Source organism: Mytilus californianus, unplaced genomic scaffold, assembly GCF_021869535.1.
Source record: "Mytilus californianus isolate M0D057914Y unplaced genomic scaffold, xbMytCali1.0.p SCAF_3, whole genome shotgun sequence".
In the NCBI taxonomy this organism is placed as follows: domain Eukaryota; kingdom Metazoa; phylum Mollusca; class Bivalvia; order Mytilida; family Mytilidae; genus Mytilus; species Mytilus californianus.
This window is the reverse complement of record NW_026262679.1, coordinates 46458136-46474640: the sequence shown is the minus strand read 5'-3', so window position 1 is coordinate 46474640 and position 16505 is coordinate 46458136. Positions and strand designations below refer to the sequence as shown.

General features: G+C 32.3%; 1 protein-coding gene across 1 annotated transcript in view; it reads right to left on the bottom strand.

Moving 5' to 3' along the window:
* LOC127734696 (antiviral innate immune response receptor RIG-I-like) overlaps nt 1-16505 on the bottom strand; it is a 65014-nt gene that overhangs the window by 12683 nt on the left and 35826 nt on the right. Inside the window, exons 2-9 of the mRNA XM_052244694.1 lie at nt 15600-15728; nt 13578-13907; nt 13134-13280; nt 9077-9208; nt 8421-8762; nt 7524-7658; nt 6591-6917; nt 892-1067 (exon numbers count right to left, since the gene is read on the bottom strand). Coding sequence (XP_052100654.1) covers nt 892-1067; nt 6591-6917; nt 7524-7658; nt 8421-8762; nt 9077-9208; nt 13134-13280; nt 13578-13907; nt 15600-15728 — 1718 coding nt within the window. The remainder of the gene's footprint in view (nt 1-891; nt 1068-6590; nt 6918-7523; nt 7659-8420; nt 8763-9076; nt 9209-13133; nt 13281-13577; nt 13908-15599; nt 15729-16505) is intronic.

Here is a 16505-nt window from a genome sequence, read left to right as displayed (position 1 = left end):
TCTCCCAAGGCTATAGTCCATACGAAAACGTCATCCTTGCCGGACAAATCAATTATTGTCCCAGCCAACCAACATTTTCTCTTCACTAAAAAATGTCAAGTAATTGGCGAAAAAAACCCAGCAAATTCAATTATTATGCTCTTTAGTTTGACCCACCCGTTCACTTGAGGCGAGCCCTAGACCGTTTTTTTTTCTATTCCTAAAACAAGTTTTTTTCTCTATATTTTGCCTTGTTGAAAGATTTGTTGTCTGATTGACAGTGACTATTTGTTCAAGACAGAGACAGAAAAAAAAATAAAACGATGTCATTGTACAATTAGGTGAATTATCTTGCAACTTTCTTAAAAAGAAATCAAAATTGAAACATCATTTCTTCTGGTCTCATGTCATTGGCATGAATGCAGCCGTATGTCGCGTTATATTTTGACCTACCTTCGCCTCTTGATTTGAACTTATCTTAAACAGCACCTTTGTTTGTTCAAAAATGCTACCCCCCCTGACCTAGCAAAAAATTGAAGTAAATCGGCAGGTGTTTGTTTAGGTATTTATTTAATGATTAAAAGATGCGTGTTAGTCCTGTATGATTCTGGCCATGAATTGTGATCAGTATTCTTTTGCTAAACGAAAAGGAAATCAAATTTTTAACTACATTTGAGCAAAAGACCAAAATATTACAAGTTTTCGCAACATGGCTAAACATGTTAAGACAAATAAATGTTAAAAGCGTTCATATTTATGTAAACACTCCGTTTGCGTCTATAACTCCAAATTAATATCGATGAAAAAGCGAAAAATGTCTAATTGCAACTTAGAATTTTTGAGTAGTAGATATATCATTTGCCATCTCTGGTGTCTGTCACACTTCATTAACTAGTTTTCAGTCAACCATACCTGCATGATATCCATTATAACATGGGTTTTTCCACACCCTGTTGGTGCAACGATCAGACAGTTCTTTCCGTGCTTAGCAGGTTCTGCTAGTTCTTTCTGGTATTCTCTTAGGTTTAAAACTTTTTTCGGTATTGTTTCATCATCGGAATCTGAAGCGCTTACCACATCATCATATGCTACAAGAAATGCACAGGACGTCGTATACTGTGGATTCATTTATTTTCGTGGATACCAATTTTCGTTGAATAAAGAAATACTATATGTTCGTGGATACTTGATTCGTGGTTTTACCAAGATCTGCATACAAGCCTATGGTAAATTTGTAAGTCATTGAACATTTGAGTTCGTGGTTCAACCTTACAAACAAAATTCACGAAAATTTGTATCCCACGAATAACAATGAATCCACAGTATTCGAAACAAGCTTTTGACGTCCTTAGTAGATATTTATTTACTTATCTTTTTACATGGTTAACCGCTTATATAAATATTCAATGGGATTTTTTTTTCCGCGTAATTTAAATAAATACCCCTGGTCCCTTTTTCCTGATGGTCAACAGAACCGTGTAATAAACGGAGATATGAATTCACTGCATGAGGTAGCCCCAATAGTTCAGTCAAAATTTCCACTGTCTACAATGGCGAGTAGAAGAGATCGTTTCAAGGTTGGCCTGAATTATTGTTATGTCAGAACACGGCTTTCAACCCATACAGTATAAAATAAAATGCTTCGCTGGGGCGCAGCTTGATACGACCGCAGAGGTCGAACCCTGAACAGTTGGGGCAAGTATGGACACAACATTCAAGCTTGATACAGCTCTGAATTTGGATTGTTATTAAATATTTGACACAGCATAGGTTTCTGACACAGAAAGAATGTAGTCTAAGAACTTGAATTTTTTTAATTTACCTATTATGGTCCAATGTCCAAAATCAAAATACATGGTTAGATTCAGCATATCAAAAAACCGCATATATTCAATTTTTGTTAAAATCAAACAAAGTTTAATTTTGGACCCCAACTTGGACAAACTTGAAAACTGGGCCCATAATCAAAAATCTAAACACATGTTTAGATTCAGCATATCAAAGAACCCCAAGAATTCAATTTTTGCTAAAATCAAAGTAAGTTTAATTTTGGACCCTTTGGACCTTAATGTAGACCAATTTAAAAAACGGGACTTAAAAATAAAAAATCTAAATACACGGTTAGATTTGGAATATCAAAGAACCCCAATAATTCAATTTTTGATGAAATCAAACAAAGTTTAATTTTGGACCCTTTTGACCTCAATATGAACCAATTTGATAGCGGGCCCACAAATAAAAAATCTAAATTTATGGTTAGATTCAGCATATCAAAGAACCCCATATATTCAATTTTTGTTGAAATAAAAAAAAGTTTAATTTTGGACCCCAACTTGGACAAACTTGAAAACTGGGCCCATAATCAAAAATCTAAACACATGTTTAGATTCAGCATATTAAAGAACCCCAAGAATTCAATTTTTGCTAAAATCAAACTAAGTTTAATTTTGGACCCTTTGGACCTCAATGAAGACCAATTTAAAAAACGGGACTCAAATTAAAAATCTAAAAACACGGTTAGATTTGGCATATCAAAGAACCCCAATAATTCAATTTCTGATGAAATCAAACAAAGTTTCATTTTGTTCCCTTTTGACCTCAATATGAACCAATTTGATAGCGGGGCCCACAAATAAAAAATCTAAATACATGGTTAGATTCAGCATATCAAAGAACCTCATATATTCAATTTTTGTTGAAATCAAACAAAGTTAATTTTGGACCCCAATTTGGACCAACTTGAAAACTGGGCCCATAATCAAAAATCTAAATACATGTTTAGATTCAGCATATCAAAGAACCTCATATATTCAATTTTTGTTGAAATCAAACAAAGTTTAAATACTGGACCCTATCTTGGACCAACTTGAAAACTGGGCCCATAATCAAAAATCTAAACACATGTTTAGATTCAGCATATCAAAGAACCCCAAGAATTCAATTTTTGCTAAAATCAAACTAAGTTTAATTTTGGACCCTTTGGACCTTAATGTAGACCAATTTATTAAACGGGACTTAAAATTAAAAATCTAAATACACGGTTAGATTTGGCATATCAAAGAACCCCAATAATTCAATTTTTGATGAAATCAAACAAAGTTTAATTTTGTTCCCTTTTGACCTCAATATGAACCAATTTGATAGCGGGGCCCACAAATAAAAAATCTAAATACATGGTTAGATTCAGCATATCAAAGAACCTCATATATTCAATTTTTGTTGAAATCAAACAAAGTTAATTTTGGACCCCAATTTGGACCAACTTGAAAACTGGGCCCATATTCAAAAATCTAAATACATGTTTAGATTCAGCATATCAAAGAACCTCATATATTCAATTTTTGTTGAAATCAAACAAAGTTTAAATACTGGACCCTATCTTGGACCAACTTGAAAACTGGGCCCATAATCAAAAATCTAAACACATGTTTAGATTCAGCATATCAAAGAACCCCAAGAATTCAATTTTTGTTAAAATCAAACTAAGTTTAATTTTGGACCCTTTGGATCTTAATGTAGACCAATTTAAAAAACAGGACCCAAAATTAAAAATCTAAATACACTGTTAGATTTGGAATATCAAAGAACCCCAATAATTCAATTTTAGATGAAATCAAACAAAGTTTAATTTTGTTCCCTTTTGACCTCAATATGAACCAATTTGATAGCGGGGCCCACAAATAAAAAATCTAAATACATGGTTAGATTCAGCATATCAAAGAACCTCATATATTCAATTTTTGTTGAAATCAAACAAAGTTAATTTTGGACCCCAATTTGGACCAACTTGAAAACTGGGCCCATAATCAAAAATCTAAATACATGTTTAGATTCAGCATATCAAAGAACCTCATATATTCAATTTTTGTTGAAATCAAACAAAGTTTAAATACTGGACCCTATCTTGGACCAACTTGAAAACTGGGCCCATAATCAAAAATCTAAACACATGTTTAGATTCAGCATATCAAAGAACCCCAAGAATTCAATTTTTGTTAAAATCAAACTAAGTTTAATTTTGGACCCTTTGGATCTTAATGTAGACCAATTTAAAAAACAGGACCCAAAATTAAAAATCTAAATACACTGTTAGATATGGAATATCAAAGAACCCCAATAATTCAATTTTAGATGAAATCAAACAAAGTTTAATTTTGGACCCTTTTGACCTCAATATGAACCAATTTGATAATGGGGTCCACAAATAAAAAATCTAAATACATGGTTAGATTCAGCATATCAAAGAACCCCATATATTCAATTTTTGTTGAAATCAAACAAAGTTTAATTTTGGACCCCAATTTGGACCAACTTGAAAACTGGGCCAAAAATCAAAAATCTAAATACATGTTTAGATTCAGCATATCAAAGAACCTCATATATTCAATTTTTGCTAAAATCAAACAAAGTTTAATTTTGGACCCCGATTTGGACCTTAATGTAGACCAATTTGAAAACTGGACCCAAAATTAAAAATCTAAATACACTGTTAGATTCGGCATAACAAATAAATAAATGTGATCAAAGATTTTACAAATCTAATGTGCCATACTGTGCAATTAAAGATTTCTTCTTGAAATTTTTCAATATTTGAAATTTGAAAAAAAAATAATATTTGAAGAATAATTCTTTTTAATTTCTGAAATCTGAAATGAGAAAAAATTGACCCCCCACAATTTCTTTTTATCCCCCCCCCTTTTTTTCCCCAAAAAATTCTTTCCCTCAAGATATGGTCATAATCTCAATTCAAATTTCCAATGGAGTTGGCAACCATAATTACCCATTTAAATTTACCATAGTGCTAACTTAATCTATTTTATAATAGAATTAAAAATATAGTGTCAAATCTTTCATATGGATTTTTTTGTAAAAAAAAAGATGCAACATTTGCAGATATTTTTACTGGTCTTCCTTTATAAATATGCATTTCTTTAAACATAATTTAAAAGCAGTGTAAGGGAAGTAACCAAAACGTTGTATTTGGATTACCTCCCTTACACTGTTTTAAATTATCTTTATTGTTCATTAACCATTACTTTATACATAATTTAAAAGCAGTGTAAGGGAGATAATTTCAATGATGTATTTGATTTATCTCCCTTACACTGCTTTAAATTATGTTTTGTATTAAAGTATTTGTCCATTAACCAGGACAACCTTGTTTTTCCCCTTTTTTGCCTCTAATTCCTAAACGGTTTGAGCCATAACCCCCCAAAGCAAATCCTAACCATCCCTTTGTGGTATGGAAACTTGTAGTATAATTTCAGAGAGATCCATACACCGTTCCACAGTTATTGTCTGGAAACTAGAAAATGCTTATTTTTGGCCCCTTTTTGGCCCCTAATTCCTTAACTGTTGGTACCATAACCCCCAAAATCAATCCCAACCTTTCTTTTGTGGTATTTAACCTTATGGTCAAATTTCAAAAAGATCCATTCACTTAAACTAAAGTTAGAGTGCGAAAACCAATGTGTCTTCGGACGACGCCAGACGACGACGACGACGACGACGACGACGCCGGACGACGACGACGACGACGCCAACGTCATACCAATATACGACCACAAAATTTTTTTGCGGTCGTATAAAAAACTATGAAATTCCCATTCATGATAAAATGTAAAATATTTAACCTAATAACATACACCTGATTTGTGTAGAATTGATGTGACCCGAAAATCTAATTGCCCATGAAGTCGTTTGGCGTTTACATATCGTAAGTAATAAGTTACGCTCGTGAATGTTCACACTATACCCACTTCATTAAAAGGGTATGCTCCTTACATGAAAACTTCTTCAACATAGTTATGAGGAAGAACGACTGAAGACTACACTGCATAAGTTTTAATGTCACCCCATCACAAAATGGTTAACTGATACGATGTTTCTGTGTCTCAGCTCACTAACGACATGTTTTTGCGTTCTTAGATCTTTAGATACCAGAGTAGTCGTCTAATCTGTAATTTTCCCCATTGATATTTTGACTCAGAGGGGATAATCATGACGGGTTAAAATGTATCAATTAATTATTTACAATCTCTTTACCTTACACAAAAGTCTTTTGTAGACGAAACGGTCGTCTGGCGTACAAAATTGTAATCATGTTATCTATGATGAGTATATTTACACCTACTCGATGCCACTGTTGGTGGAGGTTTTCCTCCCCAAGGTATCACCAGCCAAGTAGTCAGCACTTCTGTATTGATATGCTTTATTATGCATAAGAATAAATTAATTGTTTACTAAACTTTTAATTTTTCGAAATAATAAGGAATTTCTACCCCAGGAATAGATTACCTTAGCTGTATTTTGCAAAACCTTTCGTAATTTTGGGTCCTCAGTGTTCTTCAACTTCGTACTTTATTTGGCCTTTTTGTTTTTCATTCGAGCGTCACGGATGAGTCTTTTGTAGACGAAACGCGCGTCTGGCAAACAAAATTGTCGTCCTGGTATCTATGATGAGTTTATAACAAAGGGATTAATTTATAGTCAAATATCGATCAACCGATTTTTTTGGAAAATGGTGTTTTATAAGCTTTCATAGTGCACTTGAATAAAAGAAGTCAATATATATGAACATAACAATTTATGAAAAAAGCTAATTTACGCACGCATTTGAATTATGTTGTGTTGTATTTCTTCTGGAGTTTCACTAACTGCAATAGCTAGGTCCCTATCTATACGATCAAATAATAATGAATTTGGTTCTCTTTCCCCAGAATCTGATGACAAAGACATATCTTTATCAACCACTTGTGGCTTGGTTGATTCCGTAGTAAACACATTTTTTTCTGATGTTTCATCACATGACCGAAGATTATTTTCGTCAAATGACATCAAGCTTGACATAATAGAATATTGAAGCTCGTCCATTGAATCTTCATGTGTCTCTTTTGGGCAACTCAAATTGTTTGTTGATTTTCTAGGATCTTCTGAAACTAGATTGCATTATCATGAGTAGTTTCAGTCTGATAGCTATCATATATTAGATAAAAAAAAAATTCAGATACCAAGGGGACATTCAAAACTCATGAGTCAAATACAAACTGATAAATGCATGACAAAATAGAAAAATAATGAAAAGACGAACAGGTCTACAAAACTCTGAATTGAAAACTTTAAAAAACATGTTATTATAAAATTCTGGAAATCATTATGTACCATTAATGTTTTTTTCCAGATTATAATATAAAAAAATTAACAAAAATTTTAATAATAATATGCGTTAAATCCATCCCTAGGCGTTATGTGCATGTTTTATCTGTTTTATATGAAGCTTTCTATGTAAAATGTATAAAAGATAACGTCACACAATCGAATATCTCGCTTCTTTAAGAGTTAACACCATTCCCTCAGGTTTTGTTTGTTAACTTTATTTGTATCTTCCTGATCGATTAACAAGATTTGAACAACTGGTAAACTACTGTCGCTTGTGTGTTCTGGTATCTAAGCACAAACTAAACCTACTTATATCTCTTGTTGTAAAATAGAAAGTACATTTTACTCTTAATTGGATCGTTTTATCATCTTAAGTTTCAGGTTACCTGATACATAGGTTTGTTTGACATCTGATTCGCGTGCATTTGCTTCTTTTCCTTTCGATTTAAAACAATTGCATTCTGGAATACTAGGGATAAGACGCACGTCAGTAGGATTGTGTCCATATTTTTTCTGTATCTCTGAAAAGTCAACAAGTGTGTTAAATTTGAAGATCTTAAAAAATCATAAGTCCGGGCCTTTTAAAGTAATGGTGCCAATAGATTAATCTACCCGCATCGATTTAATACAAATAGCGACATAAACTATAACACACGGAATGATAATATATCATTTATGGGATGAAAGCTATATTACTTCGAAAATCGCGCAATAGGGTCGTATTATTAAGACTTCTATTGTATTTTCAACGTTTATACATTTCTTACGTTAGATTTCAAGAGGGATTGCATATTCAAATATATACCGCTTGTACTATTTTTATTAGACAGGTTTGAAAATAAAAATAAAATACTAGAACTGAACTTTTATTTTAAATAATATTTCTGTAGATTTTAATATCTAAATTCCTTTATTAATGCATTTTTTTCCCCTAATTTCTAGTAACTTTATTCAATCAACATACGAGAACGTTTTATCGGTCTTTTAACTCTAGGGGCAGTGTGATTACGATGTGGATTCTTTAATTCGAAAGAATTATTCAACTTTATTTCTTTAGAAGAATGTTATGAGTTTGGGTCATATCATAAATAAACATTTGAATGTAACAATACTAATAAAAGTAAGACCAAAGTCTATCTATTTTCAACATATTAATGTTGTCCACCCTAAAATATTACGCAATAAATTCTTCAAAAATTTGTTTTGATATATTGTAAATTTGTCACCCTTTCATTGAAAGATCGGTTGACCTAGGCTACCTGAAACGATATAAAACACCTTACCTTTGAACATGTCTGGGTCAACTTCAAATACAAGTTCTTCATGTTTATTGATGTAAAGAATCTCCATAAACTTCGGATACCATAAATTTGGCTGTCTCTTCGATAAGCACGATAGTAAACGGTATGCAGCCAATATTTCACCTCTTTGTGTGTCAATTTGTAGTATTGCCTGTCTATCTATGTTATTGATAAGCTTTTCTTGGTACAACCATGGTAGTATTTCTTTTGGTTTTATCTTGTTGGAAAGTTTGCATTCAAACACATTAATTACGTTTTCCCATTGTTCAGCCTCTGCACAGACTGTAAAGTTGCCTTCAATGAATTCGTTTAGCCATATCAATCCTGAAAATAATGTGATATTTTGAATATTAGTATTTCAAAATAATTATAAATAAAAGTTGCATTGTAAGTTGCATTATAATTCACAAGAGTGTTTAACTAATAAAAGGTAAAAATTATACGAAAAAACTTAAACAGGTGAACAACCGTAAGTCTGCTATTTGTATTCGTATGACACTGACAGTGGTATGCATTATAAATATTATATTTCGGAATTGAGATTAGTAAAATCAAATATTATTTAGAAACTTGTATCTTACTTTCTAAATTGTGCTAAACTACACCAGTCTTGTCGCCTTTGACAACGATAAATTTACCTGCATCAACTAAAGCTCTTTTGAAAGCTTGCCATTTCCCAGGATTATCTTTATTGTCTAAAAGGTCCAGAACTTTCTCCATTGCTCTCTGTGATGATACATCTTCAATATTACGAATTTCTCGTTTCTCGTCTATAAAAAAATCAAAACATGTTCACACTTTGAATCAAAAGGGGCATTAATGTTGTTATTCTTTTCCTAAATAAAAAAACATTCTTAGCACATGCGTAACCCATGACTGGCTAGGATCAAAGTGAAGGTCGCAAGAAAACTGATTCAAATGAGATTAAATCATTTACTTGCAACCCAATAATACATCAGCGATGTTTGGAGCTAATTTTGACCAAATGGAACAAAACTGACTGCTATTAGCGAAAAATAATTTCAAAATTACACTTCTAAACCGTTGAAACTCGACTTTTTTAAAATGTTTGTCTAAATAGTAGCTTATGTCCAGTTAAGCTCTCAATTTTCTATAATTTAAATGTTTTTTCCTATCTGCACGCCTAAACAAATATTGCAACTGCCTCATACAAGACTTGCCAGGGATTGCTTTGGTTATTCCATTCTAACTCACAATTATATTAGTTCCCATATAATTATATTACGTTTGGTCCCTAAGATTATCCAGAGATGCATAGAAAAAACTTCACGTTCTAACACCGACGCAACACATGCGCGGTTCAAAAATCAAAATCTACTTATTGATACTGACAACAATATCTAGCCAACATCATACAAGAAGTGAACTCAACGTACACAATATTGTGTTTCATTTATAAGTTTCTGGTTGTTCTATTACTAAATTTTTTCGACTATATTGACAAGAAACAATTTTCAAATAAGAGAATTTCTTGTAGTCTACAGATTGAAATAAAGCATATGGCAAGGAATAATAAATAATAGTTGAACAGATAATTCAGACAAGTGGATAAAAATGAATATAATATAAAATGTAAGGTATACGTTTTTCAGAATGTATCCAAAATACTCATGTCTTAAGATTCTATCGGGGACTGGTATAGTCCACGAGCAAGGTTCCATTGGAAAGACAACCAATGATACATGAGAGATTTGCAAACTAAGTTTGAGTACAATCTCATAGTGATTTTTTTATGAACTGGAAATTGAAAAATCTTAAAGGTTTCATTTTAATCATTCAAATACCAACCCGCTTGCAACAGAGTACATTGTACCCTTGGGTTCAAGGGTTGCAGCGGTTCCTACTAAACATAGGATATGATTTTAGTGTGCATTATACTTGTTTCTGGAATAACTTTCATCGTGTACACTAGAGACCAGAAAGCAAATATATATATAGGTTTGAAAAAGCCCTAAGTTCTTAACAGAACATCATAGAACAATATAATCCAAATATTGCTAGAGGGAGTTGCAACCATCATTTAAGTATCATTTAACCATGTGTGAGAACTAATGGAAATACACACAAAATCTATTCAAATTATGACAGTGCCTACATATTGCTTACTAGACTGAAGGTATCCTCGAGTACTGATAGTCCACTAGAAGCAGAGTTGACGAAACAAACTTGTCAAAGATACCAGGCTTATAATTTTGTAACCAGACGCGTGTTTCGTCTACAATAGACTCATCCAGTGACGCTCGAACAAATGATATTAATATAGAAAAGTATTTGAAAGAATGAAAAATGAAAAGCTTGCAATTTTAGGGGTCAATGACGCTTCTCGTGTCCATTCCTTTTAACAATCAGTTTTAAAATGTGATATTATTTTCATTATAGAAGTGTCAATAAAATATTTTCAACTAGTGTTGGCAATGTTCAATTCAAAGTCATTTAGTCATTTGTAAGCATTAAAGTTACTTAAATAGTATATAAAACAATGAGGTAAGGTTTTATCGTACGTATGACGTATTGATAATTTTATTTTTCAATTGATTGTTTCCTATTGTCATCTTTTGAATTTTTCAATTAAGTCTAAGCCATACTTTAAACTTAAAGCCTGTCATCTTTAAAGAGCTTTTGGAACTACTTGGTCGATGCCACGTGCACTACTAGTTTGTTTAACTCAATTGCGATGCTACGCTATATTTTTAAACTATGACCTTTTCAAAGCTAACAGTATACTGGATCCTTCCTGTCAGTGTGGGTCTTATAATGTGGATGTTCATCATTTCTTTTTCATTTGACCAAAATACATTACATGTAGAGAAACTTTACTCAACATTCGTAATTGGCTTACCGAAAACTTTGTTTGAGATACTTAACTATTAACTTGTGGAGACTTTGAACTTGTGAATGAACAAAATTTCCTAATTTTCAAACATGTTCAAGATTTTATTTAAAGGTCAAACAGATTTCTAGTACCTTCATTAGGTGTTATTGATACTGGCACGGACCACTATCATCATTATCAAATCCTAAGTCATTATCACAGAAAAATATGATTTCTCAACCTTTGCTTATTCTTTTTTTTTTATTTATAGCTCGTTTAATATTAAATGAATTTGTTCGTTTTACATAAATGCTCATAATATTATTATATATATATATACTCATATTGTATTATGGAGAATACTTCATTAGTATGATTTACTTGTGTCTCATCCATTTTGTTTCGATTTAGCAAATAAAATAGGTTTAAACTACTGGTGCACGTGTTGTCGCCGAGGGTATCACACGCGCAGTAGGCAGCACTTCTCTGATGACATGGTATATCATGATTCGGCATTTAAATTTACCTTCATAAAATGTTAAAATTCACGGTTTTACTACCAATGGGCCACCACTTTCTAGAAATGTTTTTTTCCAATGCTCTTCACATTAGTAATTTGGTTTTCTAACTTTTTATTCGAGCTCCATGGACGAGTCTGAAGAACATGAAACGTCAGTCTGACGTACTAAAATATTAGTCTGGTTTCCTTTCCTTGACGAGGTGTTACAATACTTTTGAAGTTTGTTCACTGGTGAATGTGACATAATCAATCAATCACATTGTTAGCAAATAGAGATGTAAGCCATTTATAGTTGAAACATTATAGTAAGGAACATTAACTCCAACGTTCATTTAGATATACTCATCACAGATAGCAGGATTACAATTTTGTACGCTGGACCAGCGTTTCGCCTACAAAAGACTCATCAGTGACGTTCGAATCAAAACTGTTAAAAAGGGCTAGTAAAATCCGAAGTTGATGAGCATTGGAACCCAAATTTCCGAAATTTTTTTGCCTAATACAGCTAAGATAATCTATTCATTGGGCAGAAACTCCTTAGCATTTCGAAAAATTCATAGTTTTTGTAAATATAATTATGACCATACCAATGACAAAAAGATATTATTATTTCCTCGATTTTGCGTTAACAAATTATTTCTAGAACTGGCAGAAGATATACTGTTAAAAAGACTTAATTTTGGGAAATACACAAGAACTTTTATCTTATTTATCAATAGATTTATCTACTGGTATCAAAATGAAATCTAATGTATAAGTTATTTCTACAAAAGCACTGTGATAAAAAAAATCGCCAATGTCTGCTTCTTTTACCAGGCTTTTAATTTGTTAAAACGTTTAAACCCGCTACATTTTTATGCACCTGTCCTAAGTCAGGAGCCTGTTGTTCAGTGGTTGTCGTTTGTTGGTGTGGTTCATGGATGTTTTTCGTTTCTCGTTTTTTATATAGATTAGACCGTTGGTTTTCCTGTTTGAATTGATTTACACTAGTCATTTTGGGGCCCTTTATAGCTTGCTGTTCGGTGTGAGCCAAGGCTCCGTGTTGAAGACCGTACTTTGACCTATAATTGTTGATTTTTTATACATTGTGACTTGGATGGAGAGTTGTCTCATTGGCACTCATACCACATCTTCTTATTTATATTTATGCAATTCGTGACTGAAATTTTACAAATATAAAATCACAAAAAGTGCATTTGGAGTATACGATAAAATAACGGAAGATCTTCAAATGGAAAGAGAGAGAAACACTAAAAAGTAGTCGAAAGAAAATATGTGCAAATGGTAATGCAAAGACCATTTTAGTCCATTTGTATAGAAAAAAATTATTAACAAAACAAACCTGGACTGAATAAGGTCCCAATATTTCCTAATAAATCGGATGGTGTGACTTTCTGCACTATTTGTTTACGAAACAATTCCACAATCAGTTTTCTCCAATGGTCATCTGAAGATATGTCGTCTACAGCGCCCACTGTATCCATGCTATCTGAATGATGAAACCCATTGAAATAATATAATAAATAGAAAATATCAAAGAAATAATAATCAATTGATTTCAAACAACAAAATGTTGTGTGTTAATTAAGGCATCCCAAATTAGTGGAAAGATAAATATTTATTCAAAATGAAATCATAATTACAAATGTTCTTTCTCAGTACCTATGTCTTGGCGTTTTGTTGGAAACGTGAAATCCTTGTACATATATATCTTTCTCAAAAACTATTCTCTAATGAAGAAAATCAAACACAAAATCTAATAAGTTCACTATCCAAAATGTATTACCTTCAGATGAGTCTGATTCCAAATCTTTAGCTGCTCTCTCCAATCCTACTTCATATAAACTTCTTGTCAACTCTTGATACCAATTACTGGACGACGAATTAATGACTCTGTCGATCAAAACTATCAATCCTGCTTTGTTTCCTCTATTATAACACTCTGTTCCAATGTTTTGCACATCTACTTCCGAGAGCACTTCATTATCTTTCAGAACTTTTGACAGTTTCTCAGGCTCAACTTCTTCATTTCTTAAGGCTTGAACTAATTTGCGTAGTCGTGGTGTTATGTCGAGACTGTATTCTTTCAAATATATTTTAGGAACAAAAACAAAATCTAGAAGTAAATATTGAAATATTTCATAGTTGAAAGAGTTTCTTTACGATGGAAACGAAATGTAAACTAAAACAATGTCATTGAACAGTTTGGTAACCTTATGTTTAAGCATTTATCGGAAAGGTTCCTTAATCTTGCATTTGTTCATCTTCAAGTAATTTTTTCACATTAAACACTTATCCATACGTAAATGAAGATTATTACATTACTTAAGCTCCTGAAAGACGTATCTTTAATGTTCCAAAACATATTCAGCTGAAATGACTGCAAATTGAAAATATCAAATTATTGACTTGGTGCGTCATAAGCGCTCTTCTTGGTTTACCTTCGCCAGGAACTCTCAAACCCCAAAATTTGAAAATCAAGGATTTTTAAGTGCTTGAATATATGAAGAGTTATATTACCAAAATGGGACATAAAAAGAATAGCCTAATCCAACGGAAACTTTGCCCGAGGGGTTTAGAACCTTAGTTTCTTAATAAATTCTATATTCATCAACGTAGAATTTTAGGAAGATCTGTATAAATCATGCAACTTCCTATTCCATAGATGCACGAAGAATACACTGAATTTTACGTATTTCGGCTCCCAAACTTTTGGATTTGAGCAAACATGAATGTTTATTCAGTAAAAAGTATGCATTGTGTCATATCATGTAGCTCGTCAAAATAAGGTGTATCAAATAATTATAAAAAAAAACCTTATCCGCGTGTGACAACAATAAAGAGGTATTTTCATCAATGTTTGTTAAAGCAATTGAAAAAAACACGCTATTAATTTCATGCGTCCAAAACAATTTACTGGATTTACCTTCGTCAGGAATGCTCACCGCAAAATATTTGGAAGTACAGGATGTATAGGAATCGAGACAGTTGAAGAGCTATAGGTGTAACACCACTAATTCGGGCCCGGCCAGAAAGCACATAGCAGAAAGTAGTACATATTTAACACAAAATAGTTCCTACGCATGAGTGTAACTTTCAAAATATGTAGAATATCTAGGTATTTTTGGTATCAAATGAAAACTGAATGACTGGTGATCATTGTAGAACACTTTTTGACTTATAATTTTGAATATTAAAAAAACTGCACCAAATTTTAAAAAGAGGGTACATTTTGCCTTTTTGTCAGATCTGAAGTACCTGTTTCGGTACATCCGAAGTTCCAGGAACCAGTTCTTTCTTATATGCCATTAAAAGTATGTTGATTTTTTCAGTACAAGACAACATAAAGTGTTGCTTTGACATGCAATGATTGTCACTTTATTTGAACTTAAAACAAAAGAGCTGTGCCTGCTTGAAATTGAGGAATTTAACATAGAAAGCAATGGGGCCATGAATTAGTGGTGTCCTTTTTATATAACCAATAATTAAGGACCTAAAAATATCCAAATCCATCCGAGGTCAACTTTAGTTTAAACAGTATTTATTCAGATAAATCACGATATAAATATTTAGGATTCAGAAACAAGCAAGGTCTACTTTGACTGAGGGAGCTGAAACCGTAGTTTCTTTGTGATTCAAAAAATTTATAAACGGACAATTTTAGAAAGGTTTGTTCAAATGTTTAACACTAAATCATTTTACCATCATCAAATTTCTATAACTTTCTTTTCTCCACTGATTCAAATATTTATCCATCATATTTAAACTTTCAACTTTTTGTTTAATGATAATTACTTTATTGACTTACCTACATTCGTCAGCGCATCAGCCAACGTTTCCCATTTGTCCGAGTCGTCACTGTGTGATATGAATTCCAAAATAAAATTCACTTTACTCTCGTTGCTATCTTCCTTTGCTCTTAAATCGTCGACAATATCTACAAATTGTTTGTTTGTGTACAAGTTTAAATTTAGAGTTTTAATTAGCTATAATAAATAAATAATCTTACCTACATTTTCTCTGAATATTATATACCATATTTAATAAGATGTATATTCGTACAAGAAAAAACTATAGAAAATAAAAGAACAGAGTTACGATGTCCCCCGCATTGCACATATTTTATCTGTCCAAGGGCAATAACTAAAACAATCTTTTTTATATATATCTTAGAGAAATGAAGTCTTGAGAGAAAATGCAAAGCAATTTCCGATTGAATTAATATATTTCCAAAGGGCATAACTCTTTTAAAAATATTTGATCGGCACTTATTTTCAAACTTGTCCGAGACTTAGCTGATACAAGCCCTTGATATAAATTTGATAAAAATCTGTCAAAAATTGTACACTTGAGAGTGCTTACAATGCAATTTTCCGTATAATTAATATTTCCAAGGAGCAAAACCGTTTTATCAATTTTTTTTATTTTCGAACTTTTCCGAGACATTGCTGATATAAATCTATGATATAAGTTTTTAAAAAATCCACGCAAAGAATTGTATACGTGAGAAACAAGACCGGACTGACGAACGTCCGGTATTTCTATGTCCCCCGCAACGCGTCATACGGGGGAAAAAGCGAAAAACGACAAAGAAGCAAACAACAGTATACAAAACAAAACAGAGAAACTAAAGACTGAGCTTCATCACCAAAAAAACGGGGTAGATTGCAGGTGTTCCGGAACGGTAAGCAGATTCTGCTCCATAAGTGGCCTC